The sequence below is a fragment of the Protopterus annectens genome, chromosome 8.part0 (assembly GCF_019279795.1).
Source record: "Protopterus annectens isolate FY-2018-M chromosome 8.part0, PAN1.0, whole genome shotgun sequence".
NCBI classification, from domain to species: domain Eukaryota; kingdom Metazoa; phylum Chordata; order Ceratodontiformes; family Protopteridae; genus Protopterus; species Protopterus annectens.
In genome coordinates, this window is record NC_056741.1 from 1022195209 (window position 1) to 1022222363 (window position 27155).

Genomic DNA, 27155 nt, shown 5'->3' on the forward strand with positions numbered 1-27155 from the left:
TAGCATCCCTCAGCAAACCGGTTATGGATGTAATTTTGGAGGCGAGAAGACCTAGTACTAGAAAATCTTATGCTGACAAATGGAAAAGATTCTGTGCCTGGAATCAATCTCAAGGGATGAGCACAGCAGCGGCCAATTTACCTCTGATTTTGCAATACGTAACTGAGATGCTTCGCAACGGCCTGTCTTTTTTTCCTCCATTAAAATCCATGCCTCAGCCATTTCAGCTCATTACAACACAGCCTTCCTTTTAGCAATCACTTCAGCTAGAAAGATATCTGAATTACAGGCCCTTATGGCTGTGGAGCCTTTCATCATCTTTCATGTAGACAGGGTGTCACTCAGGACCACTCCATCCTTCATGCCCAACGTGGTATCCAGTGTGGCTCTTAATCAGTCCATTCATTTGCCAACTTTCTTTCCCAATCCACAGACCAAAGGGGAGTGGATTCTGCATTCATTGGATGTACACAGACAACTTGGATTCTACTTGGACAGGACTAAATCTCAAAGAAAATCTGAACAACTGCTGATAGCATTTGCTGCAGGGGCAGAGGGGAAGGCTATTTCAAAACAGACCATTTCTAAATGGATAAGCCATTGTATTCATTTCTGCTATAAGCACCGTGGAAAACATCCCCCAGGTGATCAGATCTCATTCCACAAGGGCTGCATCTACGTCTACAGCCTTTCTCAGAGGTGTTCCTACCAGGGATATTCTAGTAGCTGCTACCTGGAGTTCAGTTCATATTTTCACCAAGCATTATCACTTGCCAATTTTCTCTAAATTTAAAGCTGGCTTTGCCACTGCTGTTTTGCAGGACTTTCTTGCTGGTCCTAATGCTGTATAAATCCATCCTCCCAACCATAGCTTTGGGAATCTACCCAAATGTAATGACTGCAGCTGTATAAATCCATCCTCCCAACCATAGCTTTGGGAATCTACCCAAATGTAATGACTGCAACAGTGAAACGCGAAGAACATAGTACTGTTGTGTACACTTACCATAAATGTAGATGTTCGAGTGTATTCACTGTTGCAGTCCTGGTTACCCTCCCTCCAGCCCCCTGTTTTTCTTACTATACCCTCTACTTTCTTTTACTATGCTTAAAAGCCTTTTTAGTGTATTTGCTTTTGTTTAGAGGTATATTTTTGTATTTTTAATTACTTATATATTTTGCTCCCCATTTGGGGGGCACCTGACATCTGGGGCAAGAAAAACTGATGTAATGGCATCAGCTGCATGTTTTATACCCCTGACGACCTCACGTCATGGAAGAGGAGACAGCAACTGACGCAGGACCCAAGACACTGTTAATCAGGCTGACTGAGGGCAACCTGCCAGCAGATTACCCAAATGTAATGACTGCAACAGTGAATACACTTTAACATCTACATTTATGATAAGTGTACACAGCTGTACTTTCCACCATGTTAGTTTCGCATGCAGTCTAAGGAACTTCAAGGGTAGTGGGTTCTAGCATTTCCATAAGGAGGCACACATGGTTGCACTTATGTGATTTTGCAGAGCTTTTCAAGCCTCCCTTCGTCAATGGGCCAAACAAAGACATTTCATGAAAGGGAGCAAAGTTAAAAACACTTTTTATCCAGGTGTGAGAAGGACGGAAAGACCCTGTCTGCTGAGGGTTTACATTTTTCTGCACCTCAAAGATCCTTCTCCAGGAATCCAATAAAGTGCTGGGAAAGTGTTGGTTTTTGCCTAGTACCAACTTATGAACCTATATCGCGTCACACTGCTAGACAGAGGACCAGGGAAGTACATTTCCTGGGAAGAAATAGCCGGGAGCTGTTATGGCTAGGCTTGTATAGGCCCTAGGGTGGACAGCCTAATACCAACCTACAAGTCCCAGGGCCCTTTCTGGGCACACATGGAGGAGTTTCCCCGAGGCAGAGGGGGGAATTCACGGTAGACGCCACTGTCGTGGCAGAAGTGGCCCACAGAACCAAAGGTGTCTAGAGATTCCTTTTTTGATAGACCCTTCCAGTGTTCCTGAATGGAGGCCCGATTGTCTCCTCCTGGAGTCAATCGGGGGGTCACTTGTGCCTGCACTAGAGAGCCTTGCTAGAAATTAACAGATACATGGGTGCTGAGGATCATTTATAGAGGCTGTATAATTCCCTTCCACCTCCTATCTCAAAAAATTCCCTGATGCTCTACCCAGTCAGAGGGAATAAGCAGCATTTCAAATAAAAAGCTGCTAGAAGAGTCATCCAAGAGGTCCTACCAGACCAGCTAGAATCCGGAACTTATTCAAGGTTTTTTTTTTAGTGCCAAAGAAGACAGACTGGAGACCAATTTTTGATCTCAGATTGCTAAGTCAGTTCAATGCACCAAGTTTTAAATGGTCATGGTTCAGTCCATGCTCCCATTTCTGGGGAAAGGACACTTGGATGTGCTTGTTAGACCTTCAGGATGCATACAATCACATAATGAATAGCAGATGGTCCAGAAGGTACTTGCACTTCTGGCTGGGAGCCAGTCATTACTAATTCAGAGTGCTACCCTTTAGTCTCACCACAGCCACCGGGTGTTCACCAAATGCATGGCAGTAGTGGCAGCTCACTTGAGATTGCAAGGATTTCTGGTGTTTCCATACAGACTTATTACTGTCCACCCAGACATCAAGTAATAGAGACAAGAGATCACATTCTCTAAACTTGCTCTCATTTGTGAGTAACCATAAATTACTAAGTCTCATTTGCAACCATCTCAAAAGTTAGAATTTATAGGGGCATTGTTGAACACAAAATCAATGATAGCGTCACTACCTCTAAGAGTTCAGACCTTAAGAACACAGGTCAGGAAGATAATCTGCAGTACCAAAATTTCTGCCAGTTTGGTTCTTCTGGCTCTAGGATTGATGGCAGTGGCAGTAACCTTAGTAGTGTTAGCCAGGTTTTACGTAAGAAGTTTGCAATGCATACTAGCCTCGCAATGGTAAGCCCATGTCAACCTTAGTCTGAGTGACATGTATTTGCAAGAGAGATCTCAAATGGTGGATTCGGTCACATCTACTAGGTCAACCATTTATTGTCCCTCAGCCCAAGACCATAGTGACGACAGACTCTCTTCCCAGGTAGGGTGGTGGGTGCATTACCAGGGAAGACTGTCCAAGGCACTTGGTTTCCCATAGAGGACAATTTTGCATATCAGTGTTACAAAGATGGGAGCAGTGCTATTGGCGTTGCTGGCATTTCAAGAAGCTCTCTCCTCCACAGGGGAGTCGACAAGAAATGCTGTACTTCACAGTTGGCTTCCCAGTTTGCTTTATACCTATCCACTAATTTCCAAATTCTGCAGAAAGCAGAAATGTTGAAGAGCAAAGTTATCCTCATTGCACCTTTTTGGCCTTAACAGATTTGTTTCCCCTTTCTTTGGCCTCATTTCACCCACCATGGACTCTGGGTCAAACTCCAGATGTACTGTCTCACCCGACAGGCATGATTATTCTGACATATCGAACCTCAGGGTGACTGGCAGTTTGTCTATTAATAGAACTGGCAAAGCCAATGTTCTTCTCTCCAGTCCTTCAGATACTCTTATCTTCACACACAAACTTTACTCCAGTAATTGGGAAAGATGTGCATACTGGGCCCATCAAAGTAATGTTGATCCTTTTTCAGCCGCTTTCCATAGTATCCTTAAATTTTTAGTCCTTATTTTTAAAGAAGGAACTAGCTCCTCCACTGTTAAGGTTCAGCTAGCAGCAATGTTGAATTTTCACATAGGATTTGATGGTGTTTCCGTTGTTTCCCGTAGACTATGCAAAACATTTTTGTGAGGTACTCTCCTTCCCAGGGCCCCCCTTCAGAGACCATGGGATGTCAGCCTAGTATTGCAGCAACTTACTCAATCCCACTTTGAACCTGCAGCTAAATGTGACATCAAATACCTTTCTTATCTTTCTAATAGCCATTACTTCTGCCAGAAGAATTTCGGAGATAGAAACATTGTCTTCAGAATCACTTTACTTGATATTTCACAAAGACAGTCATTTTATGAACTAATCCTCCTCTTCTTCTTGAAGTGGTATCAGACGGCCAGTATAAACCAAAGCTGAATGCACACTACATTTACTAGATGTGCACAGGCAATTAAATTTTTGCTTACACAGAACAGAAAATGTCATAGTCTGAGCAGTTTTGTCTCCTTTTCAAACATGAAACTTGGAAGACCTGTTACCAAAATTACTGTAGCCAAATGACTTACAGATTGTATTTCCTGTATGTACACCAAATTGGGCATTACCTTGTCGAAACCTCTTAAGAGCTCACTCAACTAGAAAGACTGATGAAGTAGCCATGACTCAAGTCTAGAACCTGCATAGACTATATTTGTGCAGCAGTGACTTGGAGTAATCCTCATACATTTGTTACTCATTACACATTTGAATATGGTTTCTAGGCACAGGGCATCTTTTGGTTCAGTAGTGCTCAGGAATATCCTTCCTTGAGTCCACCTGGGGGAATTAGGTAATTGGGGATTCTGTCCCATAAGTTGAGAATAAAATGAAAATTGATGATAACATCATGTAGAACATTATGGTAAGTACATAACTATCTGTGTTGTCCACTTTCTTTTTTCCTTAGCTCTCCTCCCACCAATCCCCTGCCTTACGAACTCCTGGAGGAGTGAGTGTTTTTGTGAGTGTGCCATTTCCTTGATATATAGCTCCAAATATAGTCTTTTCTTCCTCTGTGAGTAAACTGTGGCTTTTCTGCTTTCTTAGCAAACAAAATCTGAGGTGGCTGGGGTTGGTGCATTGTGAGTAAGGGAGTAGCTCGAGTTTCTGGTTTCCACGAGCTTTTGCAAACGGCCGAGTCGTATCTGAGGTATCTGATCTGAACCCATAAGTTGAGGAAGAATGAAAATGGACAACACAGATGTAACATAATGGTAAGTTCATAACTTTTTTACGTTGGTGACATTCATTTCAGTTTGATGCTTTAAACTGAAGTTTATAAGCCAAAATAAGGCAGTAAATATTTTGTATTGTTGATATAACTATTTAAGCACGATTCATACTGACAAAGGATTTTCTTACAGCTGTGAGCTTTCATATAAGGCGGTGCAGTTCTGTCTGTTACCTAAATGCTGAGATAGAGAAATACAAAAATTATTGCAACACAAATAGTATACTATACTATCTCTTTAACTGCATTAGACAGAGGTCAAGTATCAATACAGTTGCATTTGCCGTCATGTATGCTTTAAAAAGAAGTCTTCTGATACTTTGTATGTAGCATTGTTTTGGAATTATTAATGCAAATATGAGCAGTCCGTATTGGATTCCTAGAGTTGTCATTTGGAGGTAATTGCAGATATGCATGGAGGTGCACTGTGTTGTAATTAGTCAAGCAGTGTTACACTGTCAGACTTAAAAAGAAGTTGGACAACTGAGTGGGTGTTCATAATTCATTCATGGTATGAATGGCCCGGCCTTCCTTTGAATGAGAGTTGAGGTTTAAGCATAGGTACTTAGACAATGGCCTCATGGCTCAATTGAACTCCCTTCCAACTAATTGCATTATTCATCTTAAATTTTAGCGACAGAGAGATCTAAACTATTTTTTGCCACCTCACAGTGATTGAGAATGGAGTGGAGTTGGGTATAAGATAGCTAGCTATACAGAAGACTTTCCTGGTCCTAGCCAAGAATGCTACCCCCTTAAGTGAATTATTCCTATATTCATCAATTTGTATTTATTTTTTGCCAGGTGGTGCTTCAGAGCCTTAGTCCTGTGGGAAGGAGTTTTTTTGGGTGCTGGGAAGTTCACCACAAAGTAGGTCTGTACTTGCAGGTGATCTTAACTTGGGGACAGCTGTATGATGACTGCTTCAGTTGATCGGGATGCTTGTGTCAGTTGTCTTATGTTCATCGTGACCTTGCTGAGGACAAAATTATGGCTAGGCTCCAGCTAGTAAAGCAATTTCTTAATGGAGAACTGCACCTCTGTCCTTTTTGAGGAACACCTCTCTACTGTAGTACCATGACATCAGAGCTGGCAGTCAGTGGTTGAATACCACTGAAGTTTGTGATTTGAAAGGTGCAGTTTCTCGTGGCCCTTACTTCACAGTTTCAGGGATTCTATGATAGGAACAGTGCCTGTCTTTTTTGCAGTTATACGGTGTTCAGTATGAATTAATGCTTCTTTTTATAGATGCTTTTAGCATTATGCTTTAAGTCTGTTAACTTCCCATTTTCCCTTCTGGGGGCAAAAACCACAAGAGTGAGGGCCCTGTACATCATGGGCATACACCAAAAGCTTGTGTGTAATTTATATTCTGTATAAGTTTGTGTCCTCTTTGGACAGAGAGGGTGGTGCTGGCATGTACGTAGACAATTCCAGTATTGGGTTGTCAACCAACTTCATTATTTTGTAGATAGGTTGCTAACTGCCCACTGGCAAGTGCCGAGGTCAGAGTTTGCATCACTACAGTATTTGCTTCATCTGGCTCCTGTTTCTGAAATCCTTACATTACAGATGCCTGTATCATGATGGCTACTGGGTCTTTGGTGCCATTGCTGGGCATTGTTGTCTGGACCATGATTTGGTGTCTGGCTAGTTTGGAAGGAGGTCCATATTCAAGGCTCTGTTGTCCTAGATAACTGCTTTGGCACCCAAAACCAGTTGGGGACTATCTGGTGGGATCCTCAGTCTGGTATATACAATAGTACCCACCTTGGAAGTCTGATACCTTACCTCTGTACTACTATGGATCATTGACTTATCTTCCAAACTGTCTGTTGGGAGTTTCCTGGAAATCTGGCAGGTATGCACTAAGTGTTATGCAGATCAGTGTATGTGTTGATTGCAAGAAGGTAGTTGCAAATGTCATGGGGTGAATTACTGGGCTCTGGGATGCATACTTGCACATTGCATCCTAGCATGCATTGGTATGAGTGGGTAGGTGTCTTGACTGGAATTTTACCTAGGGTACCAGCTAGTTACTTGTGAATGTGCATCTACGTTAAGATGTCTCGGAGTCCTTGTATAGTTCACTTTGTATGGTAGGAATTTATGTATTTTGTGTGCTTTGTTGAGAAAACCGCATTGGAGAAACTGACAAAAATTAGGTGAATGCATGCTTGTTCTGCATGCATTAGAAAAGAAATAGAAGACAGTAAAGAGACTTTTCTGTTGTATTGTTCCATGCATTAACACCAGCAAACACAAACTAGCACTCTGTGAATGTCTGCCTGGGAAGAAGCATTTGTCATGCTAGTCCATTCATTATACTGAGCTATTCCAAGAAGTAAGAAGACTGGGGTATAATACCAGAGTTGGACTGGCAAGAACCCCAAAGTTAGACTGGCAGTACTTGCAATGTAAATTTGTTCTGTTAACTTCCCATGTGATGTGAACATTTTCTCAGTATCTTAGATGTTTGTTTGTTTGTTTGTTTGCTGCAGAAGTTACAACAGGAATTGGAGTTTCTTGAGGTGCAAGAGGAATATATCAAAGATGAACAGAAGAATCTTAAAAAGGAGTTCCTTCACGCACAGGAAGAAGTGAAGCGGATCCAAAGTATTCCACTTGTAATTGGCCAGTTCTTGGAGGCAGTGGACCAAAACACGGCCATTGTGGGGTCTACCACAGGTATCAAATGGATTTTGTGTACTGATGCTGTACTTCAGTGGAGTGTATATGCATACATTTATTACATTGAATGTTTAGTTAGGAATTTTGTTCTTATCGACCTGCTGACTCATAGCAGGATGCTGCCATTTGTTTTGCAGAATTGTTAGAGTGGTGAGTGAGATTTTGCATTTCCCCACTGTTATGCAATCTGAGTCAAGATGTTTTGAGTTTCAACCACTTGTGGCTGATGTAGTAGACGCTGATTGTAGCGAGCTGGCAATGTACTGAAATATAATCATATGTATAATGTGTGTGTGGTTTATGCCCCCCCCAAAAAAAATCTCTGCAAATGTTCCAGGTGTGGTCACATGCCGTTTTATTTCTTTGATTCAGGCATGCTGCATCGGGTAAAAGCAGTGAGCTTGGGTGGATTGATTGCTTGTTGGCATTAATTTCATAAGTGTTAAGAATGAGTTGTAACTGAGATGTCTTCAGATCACTGTTACAGAATTCCAAAAAACTGTTGGCTGGACATCAGGCCTGGTACCAAAGCCAAAACCATCCACAAAGCCTTACTTCTGACATTTATTGCATAAACCTGCAGGCATAAAGGTACGGAAGTAGACATATGAGCATAAAATTTCAGACTGTCTCATTGCCAGTCTGAGTGCAGGTCTTGCATGCGTCAGTCTGTTCTACGTTTGGTCAATGGTTTCGTTGGCCTTCACTGTTTCAGATCTTGTTTTTACAAAATCTTGCCAAGGTGATACTGATGCATAGGTTGTATTTATTTTTATACATGTCATGGGGAAAGGTAGGTCAAAAAAAAAATCAAGAATAGATGCCCAGGTCCCATGATTAAAAAGTGTTCACACCTTGGTGTGCAGACTACTCCCAGGAATGGAAAACAAAAAGGCAGTGTGAAATTGTCAGAACATGGAAACATTCTTGGCCATGCTCAGGAGGAAGGTGGTCCACCTGTGGTAGAATAGTAAGTAGTCTACAAACACTGACAGGCCAAGTAAGAGGCATAGAGATAATAAAGTGGACTGTTGGGAAAGGAATAGGTTATGTAAGAAACCCAGAATTTCTAGACAGAGAATATGTAGTAGAAGTAAGAGAAATTAGATGAAAGAAAAAATACATTTACAAGAAACACTGTAAAAAGTTGCAAGTAATAATTTAAGATCTTTAATACAACGGATCAGGGAAAATATCTAGATAAAAAAAAAAAAATATATGGGGTCATCTGGAAAAGGAAGCAGCAGAGGAAGTGTGAAAAGATTAAAAAGACAACAGCAGAGGTTTTGAAAAGCTGTTAAAATATATGGATATGAGAAATATGGATATGAGAAAGAAGAGATCTGATTATGGTGTGTGATTTTATAAAGAGAAGAAAGCCAAGATGCTCAATACAGATGCATCTCCAAAGAAATTAAGGAAAAAAGATATAAAATTCATGACACACAAAATAAGATCACAAAGGGGAATAAAAAAAAAAAGATCGGCAAGGGAGAAATTAAACAAGTTGACATTTTGAAGTGATAGCCCATCTGGGCCAATAAGTCCCCCGATGGAGCAGGTGTTAGAATTGGACAGCAAGATAATGAACTGGAAACTCGGATACAGGTAATATAATGCAATGTGATCGACCCAGTGAGATCCCAGATGGAGCAACAGTTGGAGTAGGATGCATATGAAGAAGGTATGTCACAGGGCATTGTCCTAAAATCTTCTGTAAAGGAAATTCTTGGAAGTCCATTTAGAATTGTATTGCGAGAGAGTAGGAAATTAAGAGCAAAGAAGGTGTGCTCAGCCCATGAAAAAAGGAAGACCGATTTTGATAGAGATGGATAGACATGTTAAAAGAGATGAGTACAGAAAGTAAATAAGGGAATAGGATAACTGGTGAAACACATGAATGCAGTAACTGGGACTGTTATGAGAAATAAGTGGAATATATTACTGTGCGGCTAAACTAATATATGTATTTGAAAAATGTAGGGTAACACAGGAAAGGAAGGAAATAAGTAGAATGGCATCATGAAAAGCATTGTATAGTGAAAACTAAGTCCTGTAAGCCAAGAAGTATCCTTGTTAGAATACAGAAAAGTGAACAAACAGATCATCAAATATTCTTACAAAGATAGATGTAAGTGCAGCACATGATATTAAAAAAACACAGTTTATCATACACTGTTTGCAATAATAAAGATACCGCTGCAAGCAGAAAAAGATAAAAGGTATACAGATAATTTATAAAGAAAGATTGCAAAATAAGTAATTGATGACCCAAAAAAGATATGGAAGCACCACCAAAAAGAAGAAATGGTTACATTTTGGAGAAGTGCTTATGAAGATGGTGCTTTTTTATAGCAAAGATGCCAAATGGATAGAAGACTTTTAAAAGAAACATTAGAAAGCTCTATAATGAGAATATGAAGCGGAGTGCAGTAGATGCAAAGTAGACTGAGACAAAATTAAAAGCTCTAAACTGGAAACCCTGGGCACAGATATAGTATCTTAACTTCTGACTGAAGTTCTTAATCTCCTTACATAAAGATTTAGCCTTGAATGAAAATGTTACTTGTATGTACATCCTAAACAGACACCCACCTTGTTAACATCGGGGAAAAATGATGATACTCCTTCAGAGTGAACCTGCAAGCCATCCTGAGAACAGTAGACCAATAGCTTACCATCTGACTTTATAAATTATGTACTGGAATTCATGTGCATGTAGTTTATAACCATCTAAAGAGAAAATTCAGTCATGGCAGTAGAACAAAAAGTAATAAAAGAAAGTCCTATGGAACAAAGGGCCATCTATTATTAAAGCCATAACAGAGAGCTGAAAAAAAGGAGGAATCTAACTGTGGCATTGATAATTTATAAAAAGCATTCCACAGCATCCCACATTCATGGAAAGTACTATACACCATAAGTTAAACTGTGGCAAACAGCTCTGCAGCTATGCTGTGGCAAAGGGCAAAATATTTCCCCTCTGAAATGTTATTCCTTGGGATCTATTCAATGTGATTTTGTTGCTACTGCTGTCTAACTCTTAACCCATTAAGCTGATTACTTAATAGATTAGGCAATGGCTATAGCTCAACTTCCAGGAACCAGCCTTGTTGAGAATCATCTCCTCTATCTTTTGTAAATGATTAAAGTTGTATAATTCAGCAGATGCATATCTGAAAGCACAAATACAAATTGTTAAAACTTCCTTAAATGATTCTCGAAAAATGTACAGAAGTAGCAATTATAAAAGGAAACCTGCAGCACAAGAAAATGACAACCTGCAACAGAATAGGTTCGTAGGTTGGTACTGAGCTATCTGCCTGAAGGCATATATTAGCCCAGCCACGTTGTGCGGTATTCACCGCCCCTTTAGTAGTTCCCTAGACCCTTGTACTAGCAGCTAGTACCCTTGGCCCCTATCTAGTAGTGCTGTTGGTGTGATCCCCGGTGTGAACTTTGTTGCCCGTCCACTCATCAAGGTTCCTCTTGAAGAGTGATAGTGAGGGGCTCTGTCTTATGTAGATCGGGACCCTGTTCCATAGTAAGGGAAGTCTCTACGAAGGGAATCTATCCCTCCAGCATGTTCTATTCATTGTTGTGTTGAGGTTTATATCCCTAGAGCATGTAGCTAGAGTAGATTTGGTTTTGCTAAGATGGAGCATGTTCAGCAATTCTGGGTTGGACATGGCTCTGTACGTTAGGCAGAGATCGCCTCTGAGAAAGCGGTATGCAACAGAGAACAGTCTTTATCGTGCTGCATAGGGCAACTGTTTGAGACCAGTAATCCTCTTGGTTAGGTACCTCTGTGGTCTCTCCAGCTGCTGGAGATGTCTAGCCAGATACATTCCAGTTGGTGCATTGTACTCAATGGGTCTGATGAGGGAAGAGTAGAGGGGCACCATTACATCCTTAGATCTTGATGCGAACCCTTTCATGATCAGATGGGTCACATAGAAGGATTTTCTAACCACTTTGGCAACATGGTTATCAAAGGAAAGCTGGCTATCTACTTGGGTCCCTAGATCCCTTATTTATTCTTCAGATTTCAGGGGATTACCTCCTGTGTTGTAGTTTGCGGGTACTCTATTTTTTCCAAAGGGGATTACTACGCTTTTTTTGCATTTAGCTTGAGATCATGGCTTTGACACCATGCATCAGTCTCATTTAGGCCCTTCTGGAGGATCTCCATGTCGGCCGGAGACTCTATTATAGCACCCGGTTTGCAGTCGTCCGCAAACTTAGTCAGCCACAGCCCTTCCGTGCTTGCCTGTACTTCTGAGAAGTATATGCCAAACAGGAGGGGCCCCAGGACAGAGCCCTGAGGCACACCACTTGTTACTGGTCTGGATTCGGACATAGATCCCGCTACTCTTACTTTATGGGATCTGTCTGAGAGCCAGTTTGCGATCCATCTTGTGACGTAAGGGTTTATGACCAGGCTGGTGAGCTTATCAATAATACCCGAATGGGGAATGGTGTCAAATGTTTTAGCAAGGTCAAGGTAAGCCGTGTGTACCTCCTTTCCCTTATCTATAGCCTGAGTAACCGTCTCAAAGAAATCCACCAGGTTCAGGAGGCATGATCTGCCCTTGATTAAGCCGAACTGTGTGGGGTCCAGCGACTGGCGGTTCCCAATCTCTCCTTTTTTGAGTTCCATAATAACTCGCTCCAGAGCCTTACAGATCAGACTGGTCAGGCTTATTGGTCAGTAGTTCCCAGGGTCAGTTGTGGCCCCACCCTTGTGTAGCGGGACCACCGTTGCTGTGCGCCATTCTCTGGGCACATATCCTGTGGAGAGGCTGAGACTGAACAGGGTATTAAGATGCGGGGTTAATTCCTTTTGGAGCTCGCGTATGACACCGCCTGGGACACCATCTGGTCCCATGGAGGCAGTGTTTTTAGCTTTAGATAGAGCCTGGTTATCAGTAATAATTGGACTTGCACAATCCCCTGTAATGGTAATGGGCCCTGTAGGTGGTGAGGGGGGGAGGAATTTGCACTGAGCCTGTCAGCCAAGATGTTGGCAATGTCAGAAGGGTCAGTGTATTTTGTTCCATATTGTACTAGCTCAGAACAGACCTGAGCATTGCCATTTAGGTTTTTGACGTAGCCATAGAAAGCCTTATGGTTATCCTTGGCAACTTTCTTTTCAAAATTAGCTTTAGTTGACTTGATGAGGGCCCTCAATTTCTTACTAATGCTGATCAGGGATGATTTGTCTACTTGAGATTTGGCCTTTTTTTGTACAAGTCTCCTCCTTTTATTGTAAAGTTTGCTTATGGCCGAGATCCACCAGACTGGTTTCTTCTTGCTTGAGGAAGGAGTCTTGGTTTTATTTGGGATAGCACGGTCCATGCAATCCTGAAGATGCATATAGAGTGCCTTGGTGTAGGATTCTGTGTCCTGGATATCATTATCCTTCTGCGAGGGAATAGTGAAGCTTTCCACTTCTGATGCAAGTAGTTTGAAGTTTGCTTTGGAAAGGTTTTTGACTATGGATTTTTTGACTGGGGGAGGTGGAGGGGTGAGGATGTCCAGGGTTATCAGTTTGTGGTCGGATCTGACCAAGGAGGGAGTGATAATGGGTGTGGTACAGTGGGCGCCCATATTTGTGATGATTAAATCCAATATGTTGTCCCCTCTAATGGGGGAACATACTAGTTGTTCAAGGGCATTTGAATTTATAAATTCTATGAATCGCTGAGCATAGGAGTTGGAACATTGGTAGTTCACCCATTCTATACCAGGGTAGTTGAAATCACCCAGGATTATGGTGTTTGGACCTTTATATTTTCCAGTGTGTCAAGGAATGCAGATTGAGCATCTTGGGACATGGTGTGCGATCTATAAACGTGATTAATTTGAACAGGATGGGAGTGTATAAATGTTTGGGAGTATAAACATGAAGAAAAGAGAATAAAGCGCAGTAAGAAGAACAGAAGACTAAAGGTAGTATTGAAAACTGCTTGGACGTCTGGGAGCAAGTCTAAGCTATACGTTTAATTTGTTCCTCCTGTTCTAACTTACAGGTGTGATGCAATTTAACTGGCCCCAAGCACTAGTGAATAAATTGGAGAAGAAAACAAGAAAAATGCTTCATGCTTATCAGATTTATATAGAAGCACTAGTGTATACCAAGATTATACCTCCTTTGCTGTGAAGGAAATGTGGGTCTCCTTGAAATTCTCTGTATGTGCAAGTCTGCAGTCATACATAGTGAAAGTTCTGAAGCATGAAAGTCAACATCTTTGCTTAGTTTCGTTGAATCCTTTCAGAATAAAATGAGAATGGAACTGAAACCAGAAGTAGACAAGAATCCAACAGAAACTGAAAGTGTCAAGCAAAATAATGACCAGAAGAAAAGACAATTGGAAAGTCTACAAATAAAGTGGCAAGTATAGAGAATTTCTAGGACCAGCTCAATTTGGCCAAGATCTGATGGCAGGAATTGCTATGAATAGGCGAATTTAAATAAAAGAATGAACCACTAATGGCCCAAGGTAGTGGGCTATATATACATGTTGGTTTAACAAGTCCATAGAAAAAAAGAGAGAAATGGACACATCCAAAACAGAATTGGAAGCAGTTGCACATCTTTCTACTGTGTGTGATTACATTAATGGCTAAGGGCCTGTATACTGAAAAAGGCACAGTAATGTGGCAAGATTGTTGCATTTGGGATTATGCAAACAGTATTGCAGAAGTAGTGAAAAGGCATTTGAAACCTGAACCACAAAGAATTATCAACCTGTCAACCGTGGTGAAGTATCACCTAGTACCAGCAGATCAAATCTAAATGCAAGTAGACCAAGAAAATGAAAGTAGCATTAATCATTGAAATCGTAAACCCAATGATTTTATAGTGCCTTGCATATCTGGATTTGCATGTAGAAACCCTAGCTATATGGAAGAAAAGCACCCTGATAATTCCAATAGTAGTAGGAGCAACAGTACTAAAAATATTTAGCAATTTTACTCCTATGCCATCGATACATTCGACCTGCAGGAGGATGCAGTTTTGGGTACATTGTGGGTGCAGAGAGTAACACTCTTGGCAGACATCAGACTAAAAGTATACGAATGTCATGAACTCTAACAATACACCGGGTCTATTGCTTTTATGTTGGTACACCGGGTCTATTGCTTTTATGTTGGTACACGAATAAGCAAGTCTTTGTGGGTTCTGTTTAAGCAGCTTTATTTTATACAGACACATCACTATAGAGGCTTACTGACTGATGTAAGCTATATACAAACTAGCAACTGCGATCATGCATGATCACTCTCTGGCACTAGGGATTACAATTGTGTAGAATGTATATATGTGCACGCAAAGCCTTGCATGTTTCTTAAAGATGTTGCGCACACACGTTACATGTTACACTGTCTACATCTTCCCTCTTTGCGAAATAGTTTGTGCAATTTGTCATGAGATTGGCATGCGGAAATCACAGGTAATGTATTGACATGCATTATGCAGTACGAAGTACACATGCATCTACAATCAAGTCCACGTTGCTGCGTATTTCACACTAGGCTTCGAAACTTATCCATATCGTGTGACATAAAACTGGGAAACTAGATTCAGCAACTGGGACAGACTCTGCAAAATGGTTGACCTGTGGAATGTTCCTCTCCTCTGAATGAAGTAATCTGTTCAATCTGTCATAATTAGATTTCTGGATATTACACTTGTTAGACAATTGAGTCTTGATGTTTTTTTTGTTCGGTTTAGGCTACAACAAACTTGCTGAAATAGATAGCGTAGTTCTAGTTTGTCTGGGAAGTAGTCTTTGAGCAGGTGAGCCAAGACTATCATCACGAGGTATGTTTCTGAGATTACGCAAATTCAAGAATACATTGGTATCGTCAGTTTGACTTTTCATGTAATTGCTTTGCACTCTGTACTGTACTGCTCGTTCAGCTAGACCATTGGATTGAGGACTACTAGTGGCGTACAAAGTCCTGTTTTTACAAATTTCTGAAACGACTAGCTAGTGAATTGAGTACCATTGTCAGAAAAAAAGTTTGTGTGGACTACCATGAACTAAGAAATGACATTTCAACTTGGTGACAACAGCTGTTGAGGTTTAGTTTGGTAGCAGATCAATCTCAAACCAGTTTGAAGAGTCCACCCAAAACCAAGTAGTGTTGATTTGTTCCACTCTGATATCATTTGCAACTGTAGACCAAGGTAGTTCAGGAACTGGACTTAGATGAAGTGGTTCTTTTTGCAAATGTGTTCTGGTATTATTACATACTGAACAAGAAGAACTCTGTCAATGTCTTTTGATACTGAAGGGCAAAATACTAATAATTTTGCTCTTCTCTTAGTGGATGATAAACCTGGGTGACCATGATGCAAAATCTGAATATATTCTTTTTGTAAGGAAGCGGGAACAACAAGTTTAGGACCTTTGAAAATTAATGCCATCTTCCATTAACAATTCATCTCTGTAAGGAAAATATGTTTGCACCCTAGGTGATGCACTAGATTGCTTTGACTGCCATTTGACATTGATTTAGTGATTAATCTTTTGTGAAGTTGGATCAGTCGTAGTGTGATCTCTCAACTCAAAGTCTAGTGATGGAAAAAATTAAGCACTGACATTACACCAAAGTCAAAATTCTCAGCCTCAAGCTGTTCTGTTGTACTTCTAGGTGATCGATCTGGATTAAGTATCAGACAGAGAGAGCAATTTACCTTTAGTGTAGACCATTTTGAAACTGTGCTTTTGCAATTTGAGCATCATTCTTTGTAATCTCACTTCTTTATAATAGTAACTAGAGGCTGATGATCAGTTTCAGTCTGGGTAGCTAGACCATAAATATAATCGTGAAACTTGGAACATGCAAATACTATTGCCAAAAGCTCTTTCTCTATTTGAGCTTAATGCATCCAAGTTTGAGTTGGTGTCCTAGATGCATAGGCTTACTGGTCTGCCCTCTTGAAGAATAATTGCGCCAAGACCAAATTTTGAAGCATCACAAGAAAGCTCAACTGGTTTATTCCCATCATAGTATCTTAATGTAGGTGGGGTGGCAATTTTCAGCTTAAGGTCATCAAATGCCTTCTGATGATACTCCAACCATGACCATACAACATTTTTGCGTGTTAGCTCTCTCAAAGGTGCTGTCAAATCACTGAAGTCTGGTATAAATTTGCCTGAGTAGTTGACCATACCTAGAAAACCCTGTAAACCTTTTACATTGTCTGGTGCTGACATCTCTGGAATAGCAGTTTGCTTGGTCTGTTCGGGTCTCAAGCCTGAACTTGTAAACAAATGACCTATGTACATAACTTCTGGAAGTCTGAATTTGCACTTCAGAGGACTGAGTTTTAAATTTACTTCACATGCTCTGTCTAGAACTTTCTAGAGGTTTCAGTCCTGTTTTGCTTCACCATTGCCTCAACTATTAGATTGGCTACTATTATGGCACAAGGATAACATGAAAAAATTTGTTACATTGCACGCTGAAAGACTTTGCTTGCAGAATTTATTCCAAATGGCATCCTTGGGGATCTGTGTCTGCCAAACGTAGTACCAAAAGTAGTTAGAAATGAGGATTTGCGATCAAGCATCACTTGCCAAAATGAACTCTGCATCCAGTACAGAAAATACAGCGGCATTCTATATTAAAGCTGCAACTTCAACTGTGCGTATTGGACGATATGGTATTTTTAATGTTTTTTTTCAGGTCTCTAGGGTCAATGCATATTCTGATTTCGTCAGAGCCTTTTTTGTGAGCGGCTACCATGGACTATTCCTATTCTTTTGGTTCTGTGACTGGACAAATAACACCTTGCTGCACCACCGTATCCAACTGAGCTTTAACTTTTTAGTTTGCATTGCTCTTCTTGCTGGTCTGACTACTGGTGTGATCTCTGGGTCTAGCTTCATGGAATACACAACTGGAAGTTTGCCCAATTTGTCATTGTAAACATCAGCATACTCTGAGAAAATGGCTTTAGAAAAATTGGAACTCAGAACTGTACTCGCATGCGCATGAACTTCTTTGGCAAAAGAAAAACGGGTTCATTCTCAAACGGGTTCATTCTCAAACTTATCTTTGAGACCCAGTAAAGACTGCACTGGTCGTCGGACTATGTAGAATAACAAGTTGTAACAGTTGTCTGCCAAATAACATGCAAGTATTACTGAACCTTCGGTTTGAATTTCTTCACCTCCGTAAGCAACAAGTCTCAAACTGCTGGTTACATTGAGTTGTTGTTTAGTCCTCACTCTTGCAAATGTGTCTGCTGATATAACATTACATTTTGATCCAGTGTCTGTTTTGAGCTCTGTGGATTTTCCATTAATCTGGACTGTACAAAACACTTCACTCTTTGTTAATAAGTTTACTGCATACATTTCTACAAACCACTGATACACCATCTACATAGAAAGCTGATTGTTTTGACACTACTTGATCAACTTGCTTTTTTATGTGACCTTGATTTACAAAACATTTGGGAATTGTTCCATTTTTTTACACTTGTCACATTGTTGACCATATGCTAAAGACTTTTTTTTTTTTTTTTTTTTTTTTTTAGACTCATGATTTCATCACAATTGCGACAGTTTACATTAAGGCTAGATTTGGGTTTTGCTGACTCATGTTTGTGTTGCACTGAGTGGCGGTGGAGCTTGCACTTTTTCTGGAACATTTTGGAAAGCTTCATGCCTTTTTTGGAAACCCTGTTGCTGCCACGTGTTGCATATCATCTGTTTGCTCTGGAGCTCACTGAAACCATGCTTTTGTCACTTGCAAACATACTTGTATCTCTTTGTCACCTTGTGGATCTGACATTTCTTATCAGCTCATCTTTTAAATCACCAAACTGATTGCAGCTTCTATAACTGACTTAAGAAGAAACAAATGTTGCCCCTGGTTTCTGATCTGTTGTGTAAAACAAATGCCTCCTTAACACAATATTCATCTGGGGGGGTTGCACATTTCTCCAAAGTTACACTTCAAACACTTTGGGTCTTCCCTTGATTCAGCTTGCACAACAATATGGCAGTTTGCACCTTCACCTTCATACACTGCTGATGCATATACAAATGAATGCTCTCTTTCTATGGCCTCAGTTCCTGCTAGATTTAGCAAAATGAATGCTCTGGTACGTGCATCTCTATCTCCATAACCTGCTTGTATGGAAATATCGTACTCTTGTTCAAATATTCTCCAGTTCTCTACTTTATTCTCATCAAACACAAGTGGTTAGGGTTTTCGAAGCCCGTTGTCCGTTTGCCGCATTAACACATACAAGTGAACGATCTTGCAAATAAGCACATAAACACACACACTTGTGCATAAAGTAACTCCTGAACCGTGAAGCGTTCTGTCAACACTATACTCCATAAACGAAGAAAAAAGCCGAGTAATTCATGCTCACTGTGATACTCTTGTAATCTTTTGTAAGAAACTCCTTTTATCAGTGCAGGAAACGTGTCAAGCAACTGCACAGTGCGAAGAAGTCTAACTTCTGTTGCCCAAAATTCAATGGCTTTCAAAGTATTTGTACTCTGCAAATAACTGCATATGGCACACTGAAATGTCCCCAAAATGGTGGTACCTTGCTAGGCAACTCTTTACAGTACAAGAAGCACTCTGTAATGGCGGCACTTTGCAAATAGACACACCCAGCACAAGAACTTTTCGAAATAGCTATGCTTTGACTGGATTTCACAAAATAGTTGCACTTTGCACGCAATGAACACACTGAAATACATGCACAGTAATAAGCACACACTGTAAACACTCACACACTCTGAGATACTTCAAATAACTTTAGTTACGCCCTTAATACAATATGCAGTCATAGTTATGCCAAAACGCAAGCAGTCGCTTTGCTTTATTTTTGCTTAATGTGCCCTTTTCTCTTTTCTTACTATATTCGTTTTGCTCATTTAAGCCCTATTTATGCCCAACATACTTTTTCTTGTACTCGTTTTACTCTAAACATGCCCAACTCTGCCTTAAACACAGTCATTCTACCTTAAACATTCTCATTTTGTGCTTTACTGTCAATCTACTTGTCAAATACTTTTATCTTGAAACATTTTCTTTAGTTAACAAACCTTTTTTGTTCTTTCCGCTTGCACCATTATTGCAGTTTGTGCCTTTTTAATGCCCCTTTTTGCCTTCTCTCGCACAGAGTAAACAGTTCATATTTCTGATAACCTTCAATTATGTTTGTACTTTTTTTTTTTTTTCTCTTTCTTTTTCTGTTTTACCTTCACTGTCATCTTTATATTTCATGGTTCCGAATGTTCTTCTCTCTTCCTCCTGGTTTTGACACCATGTCACTTTTGTGTTCGTGAACTAGTCTTTGTGGGTTCTGTTTAAGCAGCTTTATTCTATACAAACACATCACTATAGAGGCTTACTAAGATTTAAGTAACTTGCAAACAAACTTAACAACTGCGATAAAACATGCTCACTCTTGCTGCTTCTGTAAAATGGCACTAGTGATTGCACTTGTCTGGAATTTTATACCTGCACGCACAGCCTTCCATGCTTCTTAAAGATATAGCACACATATGTTACACTGATCTACAGGGTCCATTACTGTCATGGTATTAGAACCCCTAAACAGTTTGAGAAAAAAATATATATTAATCTTGTTATTGCTATCATATCATTACAAGTTTACCTCTTGCAAAAGTTTGCACTCCACCACACTAGCCATTAGAAATCCTTATTTGTCACTCCTGTTGAATCTTGCAGAGAAACCTATGGAACTAGGACGACCTTTTTTCATTTTTTTTTTTTTTTTTTTTTAAGTAGTTTGTGACCTCTCCTCTGCTTAAACTGTTAACAGTGTTCTTGGGAATGTAGGAACAGTACTAGGCAAGCAGTTGTGCCTAGTCCTGTACATCTTTAAGAAGGTGCACTTAAGCTTGTGCTTCCCTTTTCAAGCATGTAATGGTGCTTACCTCTCAGTTCAGGCAGGGACTGTACATCATGACTTTTGTAGTGTCTAACCATCCAGTTTGACTTGTGGTCACATTTATCCCATAGACTGGGAGTATTGAGTTAGGAACCTCTAATTACAGCATGTCTTGTTTTAGTGTAGTATTAGGTCTGCATTACTGGTGTTAGTAGAACCACTGTTCTTGCAGAGAAATAGGTCAAGTAGGACTGGGTTTTTCATGGCATGAAGAGTTAAACACAGGTCACCTCGGAGCAGCCTGTAAGCAGCTGAGTTTAAGAACAGTCCTGTTAACATGTTGGGGTAGTTTTAAGGTTTTTCAGATCTTTGTTTTAGGATTTTCCAGCTGGGCAATATGTTTTAATTCATACATATCAAAGGAGGCATTGTGTTCAGCGATGTGCCTGATAAGGGAAGAATGCAGTGGCTGGATGACTACTTTGGATCTAGAAGGTATTCTTACCTTGGAAATTAACTAGGCCAGGTAGGATTTATGACTATGATGGAATTTCTGATGATCAAATGAGGGTGAGTTCTCCACATATGTACCCAGGTCTCTTATGACCATGTCTGCACTAAGAGGAATTAGGCCAGGTAGGATTTATGACTATGATGGAATTTTTGATTATCAAATGAGGGTGAGTTCTCCACATATGTACCCAGGTCTCTTATGACCATGTCTGCACTAAGAGGAATTCCATTCATAACATATAAAGTGGGAGCAGCTTTTTTGCATTTAGCTTGACTGTTGTCAGTACTTGTTCATTTGTTGACTGGTGTAGGGCATTAGCTTTGCTGGACCATTTTCAGACCCAGCCCAGAGTACAACCATGGTGTTAAATTCAGATTTCTTAGAAGCAAGCATAAAGAAATTAAACAATTAACTTGCACAATTTTCAAACTCTGCATGTTATAAAGTGACCATCTAAGGTTGTGTTGCTGGGCTGAGACAGATTAGTTGAGGTAAAGGATAGCAATGAGGTAATAGCAAAGGGGGGGAATTGTGTGTGTATAAAGGGGTAGGGGGATTGGAGAGAGATGTTGAGGTGGAGACTGAGGAGGTTATGGGATATTGTAAACCTGGTGACCTGTGCAGTTAGGTGATGTATCAGTTGTGGAAGTCTTTTTTTCACACTTCCTTGTGAATAGGAACATGGGGAAATGAAAAATTGACAACTGGACTATCAAAACTAGTTATCTGAAAGGTGGGACTGGTGAGGCTTTTACTTTGTGTTCGTGGTTTACTTCATAATAAGGCAGTGTTTGCGTGGTGGCAGTGGAAGGTTGTAGGGCATGTATGTACACAATTCCAGCCTTTGCTGGAATTGTGTAGTGTCAGTGGGTGAGCAGATAAGAATGCCCAGCTTACACTCCTCTGCAGACTTGGTCAGCAACACTTCTGAGGTGTTGGATTGTATGTCTGCAAAGCAGAAGAGGCCACAGCATTGGTCTCTGTGGTGGTACCCCACAAGTTACAATTTTAAGTACTAAGAAGGTGCCAGCAACTTTCTCCAACTGGGATTTGTTGGGATAAGCAATTTGCAGTCCAGTAGATAATGTCTGACAAAGTAAGCAGTGCGCACTGGGTGACTACTGTCAACAGCTTCTGTAACCTTTTCTAAGAAGTTTACTAGGTTTAGGAGATGGGACCTGCTCGTCACAAAACAAAACTGATTCTGTTCTAGATCTGTTAAACTGCTTATGTTGACTGAAATTAGACGTTCTTCGTGTTACACTGTTGGTCATTACATTTGCCCTCCGTCGGCCTGATTAACAAAGTCTTGGGTCCTGCGTCGGTTGCTGTCCCTTCTTCATGACGTCAGGTCGTCAGGGGGTATAAAACATGCAGCCGACGCCATTACATCAGTCTTTCTTGCTGCACGGTGCCCGAAGCAGAAGCAGTTCGCAAGTGCCAGTCAGCTGACTCCTGAAATGTTCGTTTTCGAGTTTCAGAACCAAAGTCTTCGACTAAAAGCCAAGTACGCCGTTGGGGAAACTTTTTTTTTTTTTTTTTTTTTTTTTTTTCCTCCTTCTTCTTCTTTCTCCTTACCAATGTCAGTAAAAGTTAATAATTGTATTACTTGTGGGAAGTAAATACCTCATAAGGATTTTCATTTGTACTGTATTCATTGCCTAGGCCCTGACCACGACATACCTTGCTGTCGGTTTTGTGTTTTATTTATTCAGCACACTATCCGTCATCGGTACATTTTTGCTTTTAAATATTTCTGTTCTCACTTTATTTATCCTGAAATGACGTCGGTTAGCCATCCGACTTCCGGAATACTGAAAAAAACACAAAGAAAAAGACAGGCTGTTGGTCCAAAACTGCCGACAACGCTTCTAAGCCAGTCGCCAGTTTGCCGGTACTCAGTGAGGTGCTTTCGCAGCCCCTGATACCTGCTACTTTATGATTCGCAGGCCTCTATTGAGACCATTCATAGCTTCATCTATGGAACCCGCGGATGTCTGTATCTTGGATGGGTCTGGAGCCGCTGTGCAGGCACCGGCTTCTGAGGGTGTATTCAGGCCTACAGACTTGCATATTAAACAGACTCCACCTTCAACACTAAGGCCTAAATCTCGATCTATATCTAAAAAAAGTGACACCCAGGCCACATGTTCAGGCCCCTATGCCTAAAAAACAAATGATCAAAATGGCTGAAGATTTAATTACTCTTATCAGGGGTAGTCAACCCCTCCTAAGAGGCCTAGGGCTGAACTTGACTATGAATTTTCTGAACAAGACTCTGTTTCTTCTGACTTTTCTAATGACCTGGATTTATCCATTCCTACTTATGAGGACTCCGATGCAGAGGATTCCATTCCCTCTGCTTCTCCCCCTGAGGATTTTTCTTTTGGGGAAAATTTACATACCTTTCCACTGGGAAAGTCAGGATTTTTCTGAATCCAAAAAGAGGCTCAGGGATTTCCTTCTTCCTCAGCAAATAGGCCTTTGGTTATACCTCTGGTACTAGATATTGTTGGTGTTTTTGAAATCCAGTATGGCCCCTGATTCCTAGCCTCTGGCCCCTAGTAAACCAGACAGATACTACAGGGTTCCTGAATCCCACAAATTCATTTTCAAGAATCCGGTTGCGGACCCTGAAACCATTTCTCAGGGGCCCAAGGGCATTAAGGCTTCTACTGCTACAAATCCTACCCCTTCTGATAGAGATTCCAGGGTGCTGGATAGATGGGGTGAAAAGGTTTATACTTCTGCAACCTTGGCAATCAGGGCTTTAAACTGTCAATTCCATATGCTAAAATATCAACAGCATATCATGGGGCTGCTTAAACAGAAAATAATGTTGATTTCTGACTGTGGAAAATAAAGATTTACAGGATTTATTGCATTCAGCTGAACAAGTTGGAAAACATGCTTTCCAATGTGGTTTTGATTCTTTAGAAGCCTCTTGCAGGGCTGCTGTTACTGGTTCTGTGCTTAGAAGGCATGCTTGGCTTAAGGAGCAATCTTTGCCTGATCATGTTAAAGCAAAACTGTTGGATGCTCCTTTGCAGCAGGACCGTCTGTTTGGCAATGAGGCTGAAGAAGTTCTAAAAAAGATGGAAGATAACGCTAAATCTATGCAAACTGTGAAAGATTTCTTTAGTACAACCTCCAAGATTTAGTAGGCACTGGCCTACTAAGAACTGGGTCCTTTCCAGCTCCTTCCAGAGCCTCTCAAGCCAAACCCAGTCACTCCCAAAAGCACCAGGTTTCAGTCACAAGGGACTTAGAACTAAGCAATGGGGTGCTTACACAAATCTGGAACTAACAAGACACCACCCTATGGTAAATTGTCTCAATTACTTTCCTTTAAAATTACCAAGCACTTGCCTCTTAGCCACCCCTTTAGGGGGAAAACTGGCTCTTCATGCAAAAAACTGGCAACTTTTATAACCCGGGATAAATGGGTTTTAAATAGTGTCACAGGGATACAGATTTCATTTCCACACGTTGCCAACTCCAAACGGATGGCCAGAACCTGCCCCCAAATCAGTGGGCAGAGGCTCAGAAACAAGTTCTTTCCTTCCTAAACATGCTAGTACCAGAAGAAGAAAAGGGACAAGGTTTCTATTCCAGACTTTTTCCTGGTACCCAGAAAAGACAAATCAATTTCTGGACCTGTCTACTCTAAATACCTTTCTGGACATTCCAGAATTCAGGATGCTGACTCTTCACCAGTTACTTCCTATGGTAGGCAAGGATGCCTGGTTGGCAACTCTCTAGATTTAAGAGGCGTACTTGCATATCCCTGCATATCCTAATCAGGGAGTCTTGCAAAAGATACCTACGCTTCAAAGCAGGCTGCTTGCATTATCAGTTCTCTGTACTGCCCTTTGGCTTGTCTACTGTGCCCAGGGTATTCACAAAGTGCCTGGCTCCAGTAATTGCATTTTGCAGGCAAAGAAACATTCAAACCTGTGATGGATGTCATTTTGGAGGCAAGAAGACCTAGTACTAGAAAATCTTATGCTGACAAATGGAAAAGGTTCTGTGCCTGGAATCTATCTTAAGGGATGAGCATAGCAGCACCCAATTTACCTCAGATTTTGCAATACTTAACTGAGAATGCTTCACAAGGGTTTTTTTCTTCCATAAAAATCCATGTCTCGGCCATTTCAGCTCCTTACAACACAGAACCCCCCTCTTCTCTCATCCTCTGCTAAAGCATGGGCAGAGGGGAAGGCTATTTCAAAACAAACCATTTCTAAATGGGTAAGCCATTGTATTCATTTCTGCAATAAGCACCATTGAAAACCTATCCCCCAGGGGATCAGATCTCATTCCACCAGGGCTGCATCTACTTCTACAGCCTTTCATACCAGGGATATTTTAGAAGCTGCTACCTGGAGTTCAGTTCATACTTTCACCAAGCATCATCACTTTCCAATTTTCTCTAAATTCAGAGCTGGCTTTGCCACTGCTGTGTAGCAGGGCCTTATAGCTGGTCCTAATGCTGTATAAACCCATCCTCCCAACCATAGCTTTGGGAATCTACCCAAATGTAATGACTGCAACAGTGAAACACTAAGAACATAGTACAGTTGTGTACACTTGCCATATGTTCGAGTGTATTCACTGTTGCAGTCCTGGTTACCCTCCCTCCGCCCCCTGTTTTTCTCTTACTATACCTCTCCTTCTTTTACTATGCTTAAAAGCCTTTTTGGTGTATTTGCTTTTGTTTGGAGGTATATTTTTGTGTTTTTATTTACTTGTATATATTTTGCTCCCCATTTGGGGGGCACCTGACATCTCTGGCAAGAAAAACTGATGTAATGACGTCGGCTGCATGTTTTGTACCCCTGACGTTATGGAAGAAAGGACAGCAACCGACGCAGGACCCAAGCCTTTTTTAATCAGGCAGACTGAGGGCAACCTGCCAGCAGATTACCCAAATGTAATGACTTCAACAGTGAATACACTCTAAAATCTACATTTATAGTAAGTGTACACAACTGTACTTTCTGCAAACAATCATTCTTTTGCTTTGTATTGAAGGCTGATAGGGTTGATGGGCCTTTTTAATTACCCAGGCATCCACAAACTCTGAGTATTCTGAGGTTGAGCAATGTAAATAGAGGCACAGCTAGTGCATACTTTAGCAGTAATGATGATACAGCCCGGTATGTTTGATCCCATGGAAGCATTATTTTTTAGACTTTGGCAGGATTCTAATAACTTTTACAAGGTGGTTATTGGAGACATTACATCTTCAGTGCTGCTTAAGATAAGTGTGGGTAAGCAGAGTAAAGCTAGCACTAAATTTGTAAGCTGCTGTAATGGCCTATAGCTGTGGGATTGGAATATTTGAAGTGTTTATAGCAAACTTAAGCGTGTACTCGTTTTACTCCGAGTACTCTCAAATTAATAGGCAAGAGGGGGCAGGAATGTATTGGAGAAAACTGGCAAAGGGACCAAGGTACTGGTAGCAAATAACTAAAGAGGGAAAGGTAATATAGAACAGGAAGATGCTAAGAATTTATTTGGACTGCTGGCTAAAGATTGCCTTCCATATCAAAGATTGATATCAGAGTATAGGCTAAGAGAAAGAAACAGGGGGGGTCCTAAAGGAAAGACCAGCACTGGTAGAGTTTTTAGTAGACTCTAGAACAGAAGTTGCCATTAGGAAAGGACTAATTAGAGCACATAGAATATTGCATGATAACTAAGAATCTGAGGAGGTTAGGAAGGGACTGGAAGAGAGAATTAGATCTGCAATTCACAAGGAAACAATGGAAGTATATACTTCTCCAAAGTGCCCAACAAAACCTAGATAATTTTGAATCTTTGCCTGGAAGAGCTTACGTAGGTATTTTTATACCCCTAGCAGACTTCAGAGAATTTTTCCTTGGGTAGATAGCAAATGTTGGACATGTGACTGGGCAGAAAGGGGTGACTGGGAATATATTTTCTGCTTGTGTAATGAGCTGGTAGACTTTAAAGATTCCTTGCAGATTGCTCTTGTCGGAAATTCTGGGTGAGCAATTTGGAGTGGCTAAGGAATTCATTCTTTTGAGCTGTGATACAAACTTGGAATTGCCTAGACATAGTAAGGCCTTGTTGAGGGTAGTTTATGA

General features: G+C 40.8%; 1 protein-coding gene across 1 annotated transcript in view; it reads left to right on the forward strand.

Moving 5' to 3' along the window:
- PSMC4 (proteasome 26S subunit, ATPase 4) overlaps nt 1–27155 on the forward strand; it is a 643785-nt gene that overhangs the window by 41719 nt on the left and 574911 nt on the right. The window contains exon 3 of the mRNA XM_044079358.1: nt 7438–7624. Coding sequence (XP_043935293.1) covers nt 7438–7624 — 187 coding nt within the window. The remainder of the gene's footprint in view (nt 1–7437; nt 7625–27155) is intronic.